This window comes from Zingiber officinale, chromosome 6A, assembly GCF_018446385.1.
Source record: "Zingiber officinale cultivar Zhangliang chromosome 6A, Zo_v1.1, whole genome shotgun sequence".
Taxonomy (NCBI): Eukaryota; Viridiplantae; Streptophyta; class Magnoliopsida; order Zingiberales; family Zingiberaceae; genus Zingiber; species Zingiber officinale.
Window position 1 is genome coordinate 31,576,424 of NC_055997.1, and position 18,547 is coordinate 31,594,970.

General features: G+C 39.5%; 1 protein-coding gene across 1 annotated transcript; it reads right to left on the reverse strand.

The window, feature by feature from the left end:
* Positions 1–17,457: 17,457 nt before the first annotated feature.
* LOC121993852 lies at positions 17,458–18,221 on the reverse strand. Its single transcript, XM_042548141.1, has one exon. It carries the CDS (start codon positions 18,146–18,148, stop codon positions 17,666–17,668), a length of 483 nt encoding a protein of 160 aa, XP_042404075.1. The 5' UTR covers positions 18,149–18,221; the 3' UTR covers positions 17,458–17,665.
* Positions 18,222–18,547: the final 326 nt, after the last annotated feature.

Here is an 18,547-nt window from a genome sequence, read left to right on the forward strand (position 1 = left end):
ATTAATTACTATTCTAGCATGCATCACATATACACATACAAGCAATTAATTAAATATTTTGTGATTAGTCATGGCCCTACTACGATCTTCTCAAGCCAATGAGAAGATCGGATGGTTAACCTAAGGTCAACAGCTTCTCAAGCTCCTTCCATTGACCACCTTGTGTTGCTCGCGCCCTCCTCGTAACTCCGTCTCGAATGGACCTTCCACTGCTTCAATTTTGTACATTACAATTTTGAAACTCGAGTTACATTCGAGTCTAAAAAACTATTTTACAACAGGAATATAAAATAGAGGAAGGCACGACGCGCAGGTCGCGAATCAAGTACAACACGCACAAACATAAAATGGCACGCAGGCCATATTATGAATTACAACACAATTTTTCCAATCTAATTGGGTCTTTTGGGTCATGACTATTATAAAATAATACATAATTCTAAATTATGTTATTTCTATAAATTTCTGTAAATTTTCCATAATTTTTACAATTTTTATGAGTAAAAATTCCCGGTGGCCCCATTTAGCGATTTTTGGGCGCAATTACGGAACGAAACCCCTTGCGGGGTCAGGGGCAGCACCCCTACCCCGCGATATAACCATTGCGAGTGTTCCTTAGCGATCCTACAGTGCCTTAGCCCGCTGTCCCAAAACGATTTGGGGTGAAACCTTGCCGTTTCGGAAAGATCTTCTCGGTAGTCAAAGCCTACAAGTGTCTAAACAATTGTGCTTCGCTTCTATAAGAAAAATACCCATAAAATCTATAAAAATTACAAATATACAGAAACTTACAGATCTGAATTTTTTTCATAAAAACAAAAACAAAACTCGTACATGGCTCTGATACCACTGTTGGATTTTTCGGGCCGCAAAAACTGTTTTTTGCGTTGCGGAAACCCCTAAACCCATGCCACGGATCCGTGTAAAGTTTATAAAATTTCGAAAAACTTCATGTACGAGTTTCTAACCTAGATCTACACTAGATCTACAAGGAAGAAAAGAAATTTACCCTTGATGCGAAGCCCTTCGCGTATCTCGCTCGTCCAAGGTTCGTTGGATCTCGAGAGTATCAAAATAGACACTCCTCTATGTGTATCCACACAAGCAAGAGATGGAGAAAATAACTAAAAGGTGTGCTAGCACCCTTAGAAGTTTCGGCCAAGGAGGTGGAGGAGAGGGAGAAGAAGATGAGAGCTTAAGAGGAGGAAGAAGAAATGAATTCTCTTGAATGAAAATCAATTCATTCCACACTAAAAGTGGTCGGCCACTTCATGAGGTTTGTAACCTCCATGGGATACCAAGAGTCACAACTCTTGGTAACTCCCATGAGGTGGCATCCCACTTAAGCAAACATGATGATGTGGAGCATCATCATTGGCCCACTCTTTGCCAACTCACCAATGAGGTGGCAAATGGTCAAGTCAAACTTGACCCTTCATCTTTCTCTCAAGTCAAGTCAAACTTGACCACTTCTCTCCCTTGGTTGATCTAATCTAACCATTGGTTCAAGTCAATTTTAATTTAATGAATCTCTATTCATTGAATTAAATTAATTAAATGAGTCTAAGTCCAAATTAGACTCACTTAACACATGAACCAAATTGAGTCCAACTCAATTAGCTCAATTTGGATTACTCTTAATCCAATTTGGTTCATCACATGAACCTAATCCTTTAGGTTCATCAAATGAACCTAATCTCCATCTAATTGACCTTTGTGTGTGACCCTATAGGTTCTTGTAACGTTGGCAATGCTCCTAAACTCATTTAGAAGCATAAGTAATGAGCGGTATCTAGCAACACATCATTACTACCCAAGTTACAAGAATGTTGAGATCCAACATCACCTTGTGACTACTAATTGTGACTCTTCATAATATATGACAATGTCCTTCTATCCTAGACATCTAGATTGATCAATATGAGGCATAGACCGTATCATCCTCTAATCAATCTAAATCTTGAACTCCAAGTAGACTCACTCAATCAAATGAGCTCAATATCTCATATTGACTCACTTGGGCATGGTCATGCACTTAGTGGTCTCACTCTATCAAGAATATCGATGTCACTCCCGTCATATAAGAGGGATAGATCTCATCTACATCACTCACATCCCTCCGCATAATTTGTTACGTACCCAGTAATCGCCTTTATAGTCCACCCAGTTACGGGAGGCGTTTAACGAAGCCAAAGTACGTAACTCCTTATGTAGGGAACCATGGTGACTTCAGGTTCAAGGACTAGTAGTCATACTAATAGCCACATGAGAAAGTATTTGACACTCATATAACGATTCATGATACTTTCTTATGGCGGGTCATTCAGTATACATTCTCCAATGCATATCCATGTGTCAACTTGATATCTCCATATCCATGACTTGTGAGATCAAGTCATCAAGTTGACCTACATGCTAGTCTCGTCGCATTAACATTGTCCCTGAATGTTAATACTCGACTAGGAATGATTAAGAGTAGTGTTACCTATATCATCTCACTATCGATTCAACCAATCGATTGATATAAGTAAGAACCTTCTACTCAAGGACGCTATTATACTTAGTTATTTGGCACCAATACAAGTAAGTATAATAACCAAAAACAAATGCCTTTATTTATATACAAGAATATGATACAATGAGTTCATACAATAATCATCAAATGATTGGTTCTAGGGCTCTAACTAACAATATACTATCTCCCCACCAAGACATTCACAGAGAACTTGATTTCATGTAAATCCAAGTAGGGGAGGGTCGTCAGTGGGTTTTGGTCAAAACCCATTGATGGACCTAAACACCTCTGATTCAACCCATTTCAGTTCGAGTGGTATTATGGAGTTTGAAGGAATCCATAGGTGCTAGCCAATCATGGTCTAAAGCTCCATAGGTGTGCTAGCAAGTGATGGAAATAAATACAAATTCAGGCACCGTTGGGTCTGATATGCTTGAATATTAGGCCCACCGTGGGCCTGATATTCTACCATATCAGACCCAACGTGGGGCCTGATATTAAAGAGTATTATTTCAAAATAATAATAAGTAATTAATCTTGCACATAAATCGAGTCGATTAAATTTAAAATAAAATAAATAATGGGATATCAGGCCCAAGTTTCAATCTGCAAAAGCGCACGCTCTCCTGCTTCGGTCGTCATCTTCTTCTCAAAGCCATTCTACGTAGCTCCGTTCGAGGCGTGACTCTACCTTCACCGGCGTTCGAGAATCAGTTTCATACGTAGATCGGTTGCTCATTTAGTTATGGTTTCTATAACCGTTTAACCTAGGGTTAGTGTGGGCGTGTTAGAATAAGAGCGTAGTCGTTATTATGGGATCTAAGAGTTGTTTTTCTGGGTGTGGTTATACAATAGCTAGGTTCGCAATGGCAACAAAAGAAGCGTCGACAAGTGTGAGTGTTGATCGACCAAATTATCCAAGTTATGTCAACAGAGGAAGAACTAAAAGAATGAACTGGAAAAGTACCATTTGTCACTTCAGAAAGTTTATCTCTTCTGTTACCCCGACTGCAGAACAAGAACAGAAGATTCGAGGCACACTTTTTTCGTGGATCCTCGACCTCCCTAATAGTTCTTTTGTAAGAGTTCAGGTACAAAATATGTTTGATAATTGAGATCATGAGGAAAAAAACTTTATCTTCCATGGGAAGAAGCTCAAATTTACAAAGGTAGATGTGGGACTGATTCTTGGCCTACCCGACAATGGAGAGATAGTTCATCTCGATTTAAATGAGGCTTCAAGCACACTGTGCATGGAGTTTTTCTGAGATTCGGATTGTTCTGCCAGACATTTGGAGAAATTGATTAGGAAGTCAAGATCAAATGACAAGCTGTACTGTCAGCTGTATATCCTGTATTTTTTTGCAACTGTTCTGTTTTGTGGGAGTAGCAGTGTTCTCAGAATACCTATGCTCTCCCTAATTGACTGTGTAGATGATTTTGACAACTTAGCTAGGTTTAACTGGTGCAATACAATATACAGTTTCATGGCTCAACAATTAGACTCCATTGGATTGGAGCTTACATTAAGACCAAAACCACAGGTTGCTGATGCAACGCCCAAGGCCCCCTTGCTCCAGGGATTTCTAAATATTTTGGCTGTAAGTCTGATTACACATATATATCACGATATTTGTAAATATTATAAATTATTTTTATAATCATATTGTAGGTATGGGTTTGTGAGCACATCAGCATTATTGATCCAGACCATTCAGAAAAATTGCCAAGAATACTACGGTGGAGGTGACCTAACTATCATGTTGACATAGTCAAAAGAGTGATAGACCGTGTAACTACAGATAAAATTTTAGTAGATTTAATTCTGGCAGAATCAGAGTTGGATTTACTACCAAGCCGGCCTCAGCGAACTGAGTCTCTTGAGTTGGTTGGCCAAGAATCTTTACAGCAAGCCAAAGAAGGTCTACTGCAGTGTGACGATACGGTAGATTGTATTTTGTGCAAGGAAAAGGATAACAAAATTGATAGTTTAAAGCAAGATTTACATAAAGCTACTCAAAGTTTGGAGGAAGCTAATAAAAACCTGGCAACGGTGATAGAAGAAAAGGATAGTCTAGTAGCAGCAAAGGATATTGTGATTGTTGATATGGAATCTATGCTTAAAGAAAATGATCAACAAATAAGTGAACTGCGTAAGGAACGGGATACGAGTGGCACCAAGGTTGACACTATAAATTCTGACGTGGATAACAGAATTTTAAATGTTAAAGACAAAATCATAGCCGATGCCGAAAATAAGATTAAAGAGCTACAACAAGTCATACAAAGCATATCAGGGGAGCCAAGAGCATCAGAAGGCATAGACCCTAATCTGCCTATAATTCCAACTAATTTTTGGGTAGGCCCCAAAAGAAAGAGAACCCAGAGAAGTTTGATAGCCGAATGCACCCAAAAAAAATGCAAACAGCTTGTTCTTACTGTCGAACCAGATGCTCCTGCACCATCAAAGACCGAAGATACAAGTTCATCGCAACTAGAAACAAAATGTGATGAACTTAACAAGGTCAAAACCAAAATATTGAAGGTACGGTCGAGAGTAGGTAAGTTGTTATTTTATATTCCTTAATGACATAGTATAATTTTAATTATCTCAGCAAGCGAAGACATTTTTTAAAAAGAGTCAAGATTGTGTGATAGCCGATGCATTATTGAAGCTCAGTTAGTTAAGGTAACGTAGTTGCCAGCCTAAATACTTAAACCACATGTCAACGAAGGATTATTATTATTGGACTTTAATGATATTTTTTTTACTTTAAATTTATTAAATATCATTGACTGTATCCTTGTGTGTAGGGTGACGGTGCAACCAATATGGACAAATGATAATTTCTCTTTAGATATGCAATCTTTTATGACAATATTTGATTGGACACAATACACCAATGGGGATTGTATAAATGTTTATTGGAATATTCTTGCTAATGAAGCCAAAAACTCTAACTCACCGTACCACCCATCTATATTTTGTGGGGTTGGATTCCGAGTAAATCCCTTATCTCATTGTAAATTGTTTATAATATATATTAGATGCAGTCACCTAAATAGCTCTATTATTTGCATAGGAATTGTTCGGAATGATGCACGTGGGTGCATTGAAACAAACTGCAAAAACTGATGACGACAAGGACATTAGATATATTTTCTGTCCTCTAAATAACCAAGATGATCATTGACATCTAATGGTCATAGACCTGGAGGAAGGTCAAATAATTCATTATAACTCTCTTGGCACCACAGAAAATTACACTTCTGTTTTTAATCAAACTGTAAGTAACAAATTTCGTATATCCAATAATCATTGGTTATGTATTAATTACTATGGTTTGATATTTGTAGGTGTTGTTTTTTAAGGAGCTAAACTGGTCATACTATACCAGATGACATAAAGGTTTAGCACCTTTCTCTGGGAGAGAGTATAAAATGATTCAAGTTATTGGCCCCACACAAAGCAAATCGTAAGTATTTGTGTATCTTCCATAATAATTGGATTTGGCTTTTTTTATGATGCATTCTGCTTTTGTTTTGTAGGTTGGATTGTGCTTTTTTTATAATGCGCTATGCAGAGAGTTTGATGTTCCAGAGATCTACAGACTTTGTACAAGCTGATATGAGAGCTTATAGATTTAGACTTGGACATAAAATTATGTCTGACAAAAACTTTAAACTGTAGATACTGAACAATTGTAATATACTATTCTTGTAATGATTTACTGTTTGTGTAAATTAAATTTATGGTGAATCAATTTATTTTATTTTAATTCCTTTTTTTATAAGGAGCATGGTAGCACATTTTGAGTTTTAGAAAGGGGGAGATAGTGTTGGATCGAGAAGCGCTAGAGGGGGGGGTGAATAGCGCTCACGGTTTTCACTCAGTTCAGAATCGTAAAACTATCGGAGTTAAAAACAAGCAGCGGAATAAAGAAACGCAAACACAGAGACATAGTGGTTTTACTTCGTTCGGAGCCTAGATCGACTCCTACTCGAAGACCCACGATCCTTGATCGCTTTCCGTGGGCAACAACTATAAGCTCGATAAGATTTACAAATTAAGTACAATTATAAACTGAATTTAACTTTATACCGACAACAATAAAGTCGAAACTGAAGCTCCGGGTCGTCGGTGTCAAGTCGCAGCACTTCCGGGTCGTCGTTTTAGCAGCATGCAGCAAGAGGATCACTTGGGATTTGTTGTATTGAACTGCTGGTCAAAACCCCCTTATAAAGGGTGTTCAAGGCGCCTTGAAAGCTATTCAAGGCGCCTCCATGCTGCCGAGTCACCCGCGTGGATCAAGCTTGAACTGGTCGAATTTTATCTCTTCAAGGCGCCTTATGCCTCATCCAAGGCGCCTTAAGCAACTGGTTCAAGGCGCCTTATGACTCCTTCAAGGCGCCTCCAGAGTGCTTCGCAGCCAGCTCCAGCTTTGCACCCGAGGCGCCTCCAAGCCCCATGGAGGCACCTCGGACACTGTTCATCCGAGGTTAACTTGTGCTCCTTTGGTCCTGCAAAAGTGTTAGTCCCAAACACATACCCTACAAACCAAAGTTAGCACAATACAACAGTAAATATGATAACAGAATAATGACAGTCTCTAGACTGTCCGGGTCTGACTTCGGATTTCCAGTCGGAAATCCTAGGTCGACCCGACGCCTATTGTTTCCTCTACGAGGAACACATCCTCACCTACTCCACTCAGAAGATTTACCTTTTGCTAGTTCAGTCCTCCAGACCGACTGGACTTTTGCTCAGCGTCCGTTGCTTCCGGTCTTAATGTTGGACGTCCGGTCCTCGACCCTTCCATACTTCTACTCGGTTCGCGACACCAGGATTTTAACCTAGGGTTACCACCCCTAGGATTTTTGCCCGAAGCTTCGACCCGCCAAGACTTTCCGCATAGGGTCACCACCCCCTATGACCTAGGGCTACCACCCCCTAGGGTTTTTTACCTGCCTAACCGCAGTTAGGACTTTCCTGAAACACTCAACCAAATACATTAGATAACAAGTAAGTTTAACTTTAAACTCTTTGTCATTATCAAAACTCAAGTTCGATCGTCGGATGCTTCCTGCACCAACAATCTCCCCCTTTTTGATTATGGCAACCGAAATTCAAAGTTAAGCGAAAAGATGCAAAACATATAGGCATAAGTAAGCACAGGCATAAGTACATACATAACTCCCCTTTAATAGAAGCTCCCCCTTAAAAAAAAAAATCTCTCTTTTGAATTTTCTTTGATTTTCTTTAATTCCTTTGAATTTCCCTATACTCTCCCCCTTTGCCATATATCAAAATAACTAAGAGAGAAATCAATATAGTAGAAAACACTTAAATTAATTTTCTTGTAAATATTTAAAGCTTAAGTATATTTTTAGTTTTTTTTTGGAACAGATTTTGAAATGATTTTAAACATCATTTTTAAAGGGTTTCAAAATGAGTTTCAAAATATTTTTCAAAGGATTTTGAATGAGTTTTTCAAATATTTTGCAAAGGATTTTGAATAAGTTTTTCAAATATTTTTCAAAAGATTTTGAATTAGTTTTCCAAATATTTTTCAAAGTATTTTGAATAAGTTTTTCAAATATTTTTCAAAGTATTTTGAATAAGTTTTTCAAATATTTTTCAAAGATTTTGAATAAGTTTTTCAAATATTTTTAAAGGATTTTGAATAAGTTTTTCAAATATTTTTCAAAGGATTTTGAATAAGTTTTTCAAATATTTTTCAAAGGATTTTGAATAAGTTTTGAAAAATAATTTTGAATAAGTTTTTCAAATATTTTTAAAGGATTTTGAATAAGTTTTTTAAATATTTTTCAAAGGATTTTAAATAAGTTTTTCAAATATTTTTCAAAGTATTTTAAATAGATGGTTGATTGAGTTTAGTTGTTTTTAATTAATTTTGCTTAAATTTTGATCAATTTGAACTTATTTGAACATAGATCCATCTCACCCGATTCTAAATTATCAATCAGGTAATCTTAAGTAATTTTGTGAGATGGTTATCTTGAATTTAGGTTATTTCTAATGAGTAATTTACATTTGAGTTAAACTTAGGTTTTCCAAATAGTCAATTAAATATGTCTTTCCATGATTGATTCCCAGGTCAGGGCGAGGCTCTAGGTCTTCTTGGGTATGGGATCATCCATCCCTTCCTAGACAGAATCGCTCAAAGAAATATATATTTAATTTTCTTTTTGAAACTCCTAGATTTAACTAGCAAGTGTAAATTACGCCTAGATCCTTAAGCTATCCTAGTCTAAGCATGTATATTGCAAGAAAATAAATAAACAAGCATCAATCAATTTATATTTATTGAGATGGTTTTTCTATTGGCTCCCCCTGGATCATAGCCTCGATATGGTCAATCAAGGAAATTGATCTGATCCTTGGGGACCCAATAGTGACCAGGTCCAACTTGATTAACCAAGTTTGACTTGGGGACCCATGCTTGAATTATGCTTCTATTATTTCTATTTACTAAAAATAGATATGATTTATACTTACTTTTGGTTCTGAATCCAAGTCCGGATTTGTTGTACACGGCTCGCTGTTTTCCAAGAATCAGATCCAAATTCTTGGAACCCAAGGTGAACCGTTCCAACGTGTTCTTGAGTTCTTTAATTTGAGCTTTCAGATTGGAATTTTCTTCCTCAAGTTGTTGGACTTGAGTTGAGTTTCCAATTTGAACTAACTCAGTTAAAGAGCTCAAGTCAGTCGCTTCCTTAAGGGTTGTTACCTCCTTTTGGAGCGATTTAACCCGGATGTTGGATTTAGCCAACTTTTTTACGAAGTACGATAATAATTCATGCAAGTTATCTAATTGAAATTCTGCGAGTAGTGAACTTACAATGGGGTTTGGTCCTTCGGAAACGAATGCAGATTCGTGGCTTTGCTCGGACTCGGCTTCCGACTCGCTCTCGGTTTCAGACTCAAATTCGGACTCGATTTCGTCAATGTCTACTTGTACTGGCAATGCGAGGAAGCTTGTCAGTTCTTCTTTGTCGGACTCGGATTCTTCTGACGACTCGGACCAGGTTGCCTTCAACGCCTTCTTTCTTTTCTTCTTGTTTGGACAGTCTAGTTTGTAGTGCCCCTTCTGGTTGCATCCGTAGCAGGTGACTCTAGTCTTGTCCTTCTTGGTTGTTTGAGTTTCCCTTTTTGACTTGCATATTTTCCGCACGAGCTTTATCAATTTGGAAATAACTTCGTCTTCGTCATCTGCGTCCGATTCGTCTTTGGACTTGGATTTGCGCCTCGTCGTCGGTTCGTGCGTTTTGCTGGTACCTGCAACCAAAGCAATACCTTTCTCGACCGGGCGTGCATTAGTCTGTTCATGCAATTCTAATTCGAAAAATAATTCATCTAGTTTTATTGAAGATAAATCCTTGGAAACTTTGTAAGCATCCACCATGGATGCCCACAAAGCATTCCTCAGAAAAGCGCTTAGCGCGTACCTTATTACGTCGCGGTTTTCCACCCTTTGGCCGATCGCATGAAGCCCGTTGAGTAGGTCCCGGATGCACGCATGAAGCTGGTTCACCGTCTCACCTTCTTGCATTTTAATATTATACAATTTATTTAAAATTAAATCACGCTTACTTACTTTAGCATTTGGCGTGCCCTCGTGCAACTCGAGTAGTTTGTTCCACAGCTCCTTCGCACTTGAAAATGGTCCGACTCTATTAAGTTCTCCTTTTGTCAACCCGCATTGTAGCATGCAAGTGGCTTTGGCATCTGCTTCTACCTTCTTCCTGATGCTGGCATCCCAGTTGGTGCAGGAAACCAGTTCTCCGGTGTCGTCACGTGGTAGCTCGAGACCGATCTGGATGATGATCCACATCTCAACTTGCGTCTTGAGATGGTAGATCATCCGGTTATTCCAATAGGCAAAGTATTTGCCGGAGAAGAGTGGGGGCGGGTAGTGCTCGAGCCTTCTTGAAGGGCCATTAAAAACTTGCACAAAAAGAAGAAGAGAAAAAAAAAATGTACCAGGACTTGATCCTGGATTAGCAGTGCGGTATGAATTAAAAATAAACAAACTCGAGTGGTGTTGCACCAACCTCGAGCGAAATCGATACGAGCAAGAAAAAACTGGAATATAGCAATAATACTAATTTTAGTTGACTCTGAAGAAATTAAAAAATACCACGAAAAAGATGCGTGATTGGTGGTTGCACCAGATCAACGCGACCTCGCTCTGATACCAATTGTTGGATCGAGAAGCGCTAGAGGGGGGGTGAATAGCGCTCGCGGCTTTCACTTAGTTCGGAATCGTAAAACTATCGAAGTTAAAAACAAGCAGCGGAATAAAGAAACGCAAACACAGAGACATAGTGGATTTACTTCGTTCGGAGCTTAGATTGACTCCTACTCGAAGGCCCGCGATCCTTAATCGCTTTCCGTGGGCAACAACTATAAGCTCGATAAGATTTACAAATTAAGTATAATTATAAACTGAATTTAACTTTATACCGACAACAATAAAGTCGAAACTGAAGCTCCGGGTCGTCGGTGTCAAGTCGCAGCACTTTCGGGTCGTCGTTTTAGCAGCACGTAGCAAGAGGATCACTTGGGATTTGTTGTATTGAACTGCTGGTCGAAACCCCCTTATAAAAGGTGTTCAAGGTGCCTTGAAAGCTATTCAAGGCACCTCCATGCTGTTGTGTTGTCCGCGTAGATCAAGCTTGAACTGGTCGAATTTTATCTCTTCAAGGCGCCTTAAGCAACTGGTTCAAGGCGCCTTATGACTCCTTCAAGGCGCCTCCAGAGTGCTTCGCAGCCAGCTCCAGCTTTGCACCCGAGGCGCCTCCAAGCCCCATGGAGGCGCCATGGATACTGTTCATCCGAGGTTAACTTGTGCTCCTTTGGTCCTGCAAAAGTGTTAGTCCCAAACACATACCCTGCAAACCAAAGTTAGCACAATACAACAGTAAATATGATAATAGAATAATGACAGTCTCCGGACTGTCCGGGTCTGATTTCGGATTTCCAACTGGAAACCCTAGGTCGACCCGACGCCTACTATTCCCTCTACGGGGAACACGTCCTCACCTACTCCACTCAGGAGATTTACCTTTTGCCAGTTCGGTCCTCCAGACCGACTGGACTTTTGCTCAGCGTCCATTGCTTCCGGTCTTAATGTTGGACGTCCGATCCTCGACCCTTCCAGACTTCTACTCGGTTCGCGACACCAGGATTTTAACCTAGGGTTACCACCCCTAGGATTTTTGCCCGAAGCTTCGACCCGCCAAGACTTTCCGCATAGGGTCACCACCCCCTATGACCTAGGGTTACCACCCCCTAGGGTTTTTTACCTGCCTAACCGCAGTTAGGACTTTCCTGAAACACTCAATCAAATACATTAGATAACAAGTAAGCTTAACTTTGAACTCTTTGTCATTATCAAAACTCAGGTTCGATCGTCGGATGCTTCCTGCACCAACAGATAGTATAAATTTTTAAGAAAGGATACCATACCAAGCCCACGTTGGGCCTGATATTCAATCATATCAGGCCCAACGGTGCTTGAATTTGTTTTTTTCCCATCACTTGTCAGCACACCTATGGAGCTTTAAACCATGATTGGCTAGCACCGATGAATTCCTTCGAACTCCAGAATACTACTCGAACTGAAATGGGTCGAATCAGAGGTGTCTAGGTCCATCAATGGGTTTTGACCAAAATCCACTGATGGCTACTTGGATTTACCTGAAATCACGTTCCTTGTGAAATTCTGACTGGAGAGAAGGTATATCTGGTGTCAAAACGTATTTATACCCCAATTATAAGAAGGTATTGCTCCATGCTAGTTGGCACGAAACAGTGCACAGCTTTTCTGAAGGGGACTTTTAAAATTGATGTTATTTATTTTTTTCATTAGGACACTGTTAGAATGTTTGGAGTTTATATTAGGGGGAGTTAGATTTAATGTTTTATGAAATGATACAATACCAGGCCCACATTGGGCCTGATATGCACTCATATCAGACCCACGTTGGGCCTGATATTGAAGCATATCAGGCCCAACGGAGACTAATTATATTTTATTTTTTTCCCTGCACCTATAGAGCTTTAAATAACGATTTTCCAATAGATTTGGAGTCCTTCCAACTCCAGAATACCACTCGAACTAAAATGGGTCGAATCAGTGGGTTTTGGATTTTGACCAAAACCCACTGATGGCCCTCCCCTACTTGGATTTACCTGAAATCACGTTCCCTGTGAAGTTCTGACTGGGGATAAGGTATATCTGGTGTCAAAACGTATTTATACCCTATTTATAAGAAGGTATTGCTCCGTGCTAGTTGGCACGGAATAATGCACAGCTTTTCTGAAGGGGACTTTTAAAATTGATGCTATTTATTTTTTTTGTCGTTATTTTTTTCATCAGGACACTGTTAGAATGTTTGGAGTTTATATTAGGGGGAGATAGATTCAAGCTTTATGAAACGATACGATACCAGGCCCACGTTGGGCCTAATATTGAAGCATATCAGGCCCAACGGAGGCTGATTATATTTTATTTTTTTCCCTGCACCTATAGAGCTTTAAATAACGATTTTCAGCAGATTTGGAGTCCTTGCAACTCCAGAATACCACTCGAACTGAAATGGATCGAATCATAGGTGTCTAGGTCCATCAGTGGGTTTTGACCAAAACCCACTGATAGCCCTCCCCTACTTGGATTTACCTGAAATCATGTTCCCTGTGAAGTTCTGACTGGGGAGAAAGTATATCTGGTGTCAAAACGTATTTATACCCCATTTATAAGAAGGTATTGCTCCGTGTCAGTTGGCACGGAACAGTGCACAACTTTTCTTTTCAACCCTATGGAAGGGGACTTTTAAAATTGATCTTATTTTTTTTTTTATCAGGATACTGTTAGAATGTTTGGAGTTTATATTAGGGGGAGATAGATTCAAGCTTTATGAAACAATACGATACCAGGCCCACGTTGAGCCTGATATGCACTCATATCAGGCCCACGTTGGGCCTGATATTGAAGCATATCAGGCCCAACGAAGGCTGATTATATTTTATTTTTTTCCCAGCACCTATAGAGGTTTAAATAAGGATTTGCCAGCAGCTTTGGACTCCTTGCAACTCCAGATTACCACTCGAACTAAAATGGATACAATCATAGGTGTCTAGGTCTATCAATGGGTTTTGTCCAAAACCCACTGATGGCCCTCCCCTACTTAGATTTACCTGAAATAACGCTCCCTCTGAATTTCTTACTGGGGAGATGATATATTTGGTGTCAAAACGTATTTATACCCCGTCTAAGAAGGTATAGCTCCGTGCCATTTGCCATGGAATAGTGCACCTCTTTTATTTTTCAATGACCGAGAAATGTTGTCCTATCTTATTTTGCAAGAATTACTACAATCCCTTTGTGCGAGTTTTATCTCATTTATATTTCACCACATATTTACGTGACTTTGAAATTACGAACCCCTTCCTGTTGAATTGAAATGTATCGCATTTTATTTTACACAATGGAGATATGGTGTGAAGTATTATTTCTGTCTTGAAGGTGATGGTTTACACTTCTCATACCTACAATAACACTGTAACACAAAATAAATACTCCATAAACCTATATAACAGAAACATTACTTTCCACAACTGTTTTTCTTACAATCCTATATATGTACTTCATACAAAACATATGACTCAACTCCTCCAATTTACAATTCAGTCAAAAACCAGGGGCTAGCGGCATTCTACATGTCCTCCGATTATGACCCAGTTGTTTGCACCTGCTGCATTTGATTTTTACCTTCCCATTATGTTTCGACTCGATCCTTGCCTTCTTTCGCCTACCAGGCTGCACAAGGCTACGGGGACATAGCACTATAATGTTGTTGACTCCCCTAGGCCAAAATTCCTTGCTTCGACAGGGGTAAATACAATCCATGTATGTCGTTTTCCAATTCTGTGAATGAAAATAATGCTCACAATATGGGAGTGTATTCATGTTCCGGTGAATTATGACGGCAATTGCATGTGAGCAAGGCAATCCTGAAATTTGAAACTCCCCAAAGTTATAATATTTTCTCTCTAAATCAACAATGTATGAAGCACTCCATGTCTCTACTTCCATTTCGGATTGAGAGTAGGGGTGGACTTTATATCGTCTAGCTTTCTCCCTCCTTGATTCCATTTCTTTGGTAGCATGAGGTGTCAATGCAACATACCATTTCGACGCTTCCTCCTTACGGTTAAAGAACCATTGAGCTACCTTTCTTCTGGTATTATCAATTAACCTGTTTATCGGAAGTTCACGTGTCTCCTTGAACAAAGCATTTAAACTCTCTACACAATTGGTGGTTAGCATTGTGTACCTTCTGCCACTAAAGTGTGCATTAGCCCATCTTTTAGGGTCAATGTTCTGAAGCCACTTATGAGCATCTAGATGTTTTTCAAGCATGGATTGCATTATGAGATCATATTGTAGTGTTGTGTTTGCTCGAGCTGCTGCCCAAAATAACCCTAAACCTGACCTACTGCCAGTATCTGTTACCATATTGCAAGACATGTGGTGGCAACAAAAAGCATGATGGGCAGTAGGGTAGACTATCCTAACTGCTGCTATAATGCCACGATGTCTATCTGATACTATACTCATTGACTCTGGATCAACATTAAAGAATCTCTTTGTATGATCCAGAAACCACTCTCATGCAGACCCACATTCAACTTCAGCGATTCCAAAGGCTACTAGGAGGACATTGTCATTAGCATCTATTGATGTAGCCATCATCAACACACCCGGATATTTGCCTCTTAGGTGTGTAGCATCAATTCCAATTAATTTACGAAGATAAGACCTGAATCCTCTTCTACAAGCTCCAAAACCCCCAAAACAATGTTGGAACTGATTAACCCCATTCCTGTGTAGTGTCACATAGGTTTCAGAATCCCTGACTCTTAACTCACACAGATATAGTGGAAGATCTCTATATGCTTAGTCATAATCTTCAACAACCTTCTTCATCGCTTTCTCTCGAGCTATGTATCCTTTTCTGTAGGATATGGTCACTCCGAACCTGGCTTTTATATCTGCTATAATCATACTTGGCTTGTATTGTTCATTAGCAAGAAATTGCTCTTCAACAAAAGAAACTACAAAGGATGAAGAGCATGCTTGATGATCAGCACTTTCCCTAATGGTGCCACATTGGTGTTCCTTTATATATTTCGTAACAATGAACTCTATATCCCCCGGGCAACTACTCTCCACTTACACGGTTGATTGAAGCAGACAGCTTTTACTTTATTTTTTCGAGTGTCAACTGGGTTATATCTCATATGTTTAACCATGACATGCTTCACAAGTTCATTCTTAAACTCTTGTCGAGACAGAAATATCTATCCTACAAAAAATTCATGTTGATTTGTTGCCTCTTCAATTGGCCTTTGGAGCAATCGAGAATTTAGAATATATGGATCATCAGCTATTGGGAACTCCTCCTCTAAGTCACTGTACTGTTCTTGAGATATTTCATATTGTTCAATCTGCATATCATCAGCAAAGAATTCTTGCACATCTGTATTGCATTACATTTCCTCTCCATTTCGGTTATAATACCCTTCCTCCTCACTCCAAGTAGGCTCATAGTAATCAACAAGTGTTGCACACGGGTTCAGAACCTCATCTTCTTGAATACTAGCTTCTTCATTTAGATCAAATGTGAAATTACTGCTTGTATTTCTATTTGTGTTAGGCACACAACTATATTGCGTAGATGATGCTTGTATTTCTATTTGTGTTAGGCACACAACCATACTGCGAAGATGATGGAATATTTGTTCTGGATACTTCTCCTACATTAACTGCATGTCTAATGCTAGAATTTGCATCAAGAGTATTCTATATCTCAGAGAGAATTTCTTCAGTTATATGATCATCCCTGATAAATAAATTACAAACTATTTTAGTAAATTTGCAACTACATAATCTATTGTTGTAGCTAAATTGTAATTTTGCTCAAACTAGAAAGGGTCTGATGTAAAAACAAAGTTTTAACCACATAACACTTTATCGATATCAGGTCCAACGTGGACCTGATAACATAGATATCAGGTCCAACGTGGGTCTAATATCATAGATATCAGGCTCCTTTTGAAGCATATACTTCTTGTAAACTAGGACCACCATTGACTAAATCCTAAACAAAAAATAAATAATTTTTAGCCTAACTTAACTATCAACGTCAGAAACTAACATGACTTAAATCGATTAAGTCTTCTATTACATCATAATTCAGGTGTTGTTGAATATTATTCCCCACACAACCAAAATAAACCATAACAACACTTTATGCCGCCACCCTTCCCACCAATACTGTCATTTTTATTTACCATCAATACCCTAATTTACAGTAAAAAAATCAATACATACATGTCTAAATCTTTAAATGTGTGCTTCTATTAATTTCCCTCTTACAAGAAATTTGTCCTTCTCGGCTGACGTTCTTAACTTAATTTGTCCTTGGTCTCCTCTAGCAACTCTTACGTCATTATGCCATAAACCTAACTACTCTTACGTCATTATGCCATAAACCTAACTGGTCTATTGCAATCTCGCCAACCAGCACGAGCAGTAATGACAAGCGCAGCAGGATGGAGGGAGAGAGACGGTGACAAGACATGCATCCGAACCACAAATTATTTTTCAATTCTATTTTCGACTTGGATGTTTGAAAAAATGTGTTTAAAAAAGACGATTGCAAGATTAGCCAAAGGGATAATCTGAGAATAAATTTTGATAAACTACGTCTTTTGATAAATACCAAACGATGATACACTTTTTGATAAATATATTAAACTTAGTACATCTTTTGGTAAACTATTGTATTATTATTGAATTTAATAAAAATAAATTAATTAATATGAATTAAAGAATTGAAAAGGTAACCAATACAAAAAACAAACCTCTGTCTCCAACCTTTTAACCTAATCCACATCTCTACAGCGCAATCACGGGCAGAAATATCACAAGAACAATTTAACAATTTGTATACATCAAATACATAACGGAGACCAAACATATAACGCGACGTCTTTGACCAATCCCTTCACTGCTCCACAAGCCACAAACGCCGTCCGTTGACCAACTTCCGATATCTTCAATGACCGCCGAAGACGAAGGGAGTCGGCGGCGGAGCGTCGAGGCCGGCGACGACGCCCGCTGGGGACTTCTCCGGAGACGTTGCCAAGCGGGCGGAGAAACCGCGGTAGCCGACCGCCTGAGGTCCCCCATCGTCGCCGTCGAAGTCTTCTCCGTGGCCCTCGTCGAAATTGAGGGCGTAGCTCAATGGATCGTAAGCGAACCTCATCGTCCCCGGCGGCGGCGCCGCCCTGGCCCTATTGGGGTTCCGCCCGAATCGCCGTAGGAAGGTCTTCCACCTCGGCCCGGCCACCAACTCCGACCACTCCCTCACTTTCATCGCCAGGACCCTCACCCTCTCCCACTGGCTCCGAGCATCCGCGCCCGGCGCCGGCGCGTCGATCCGCTGCCAGGAGGAGTTCGAGAAGGGGAAGCAGCAGCAGAGTGCCCCGCCAGCAGGCGCCGCCTCGTCGAACGTGTCGACGTTGCGCTCCGTCTCCATATCCCCGATCGAATCGAACACCCAAAACCCTAGCCGTCAAAATGTCCTCGCCTCCGACGCGAAGCAGGCGAATAAATAAAACGGGCGGAGGATTGTGTCGTTTGGATATAACGATTTTCGGATGTAACGAGCTCGATGTTTCCGAAGCGCGTAACGTCGTTTTCTTCCAACGCAGACGCTCCTTCCGGATTTCTTCTAGAAGGAGTCAAATATGCCAACTTTGAAAAGGAGAATACGATCCGCAATTACTTTTATTTTTTGAAATATTCTTAATTAAGTAAAAAGGAACATATCTAAAGCCAAATTATTAATATACTTCGGTATCAATTTATTTTATTTATTTATAATTATATTTTTGGCATATTAATTCTATGTTTTTAATAACTTTAATGGTTTTAA

Bases quoted from the DNA above. Each gene is read 5' to 3' on its own strand.
- LOC121993852 (XM_042548141.1), bottom strand. From the start codon at position 18,148: ATGGAGACGGAGCGCAACGTCGACACGTTCGACGAGGCGGCGCCTGCT.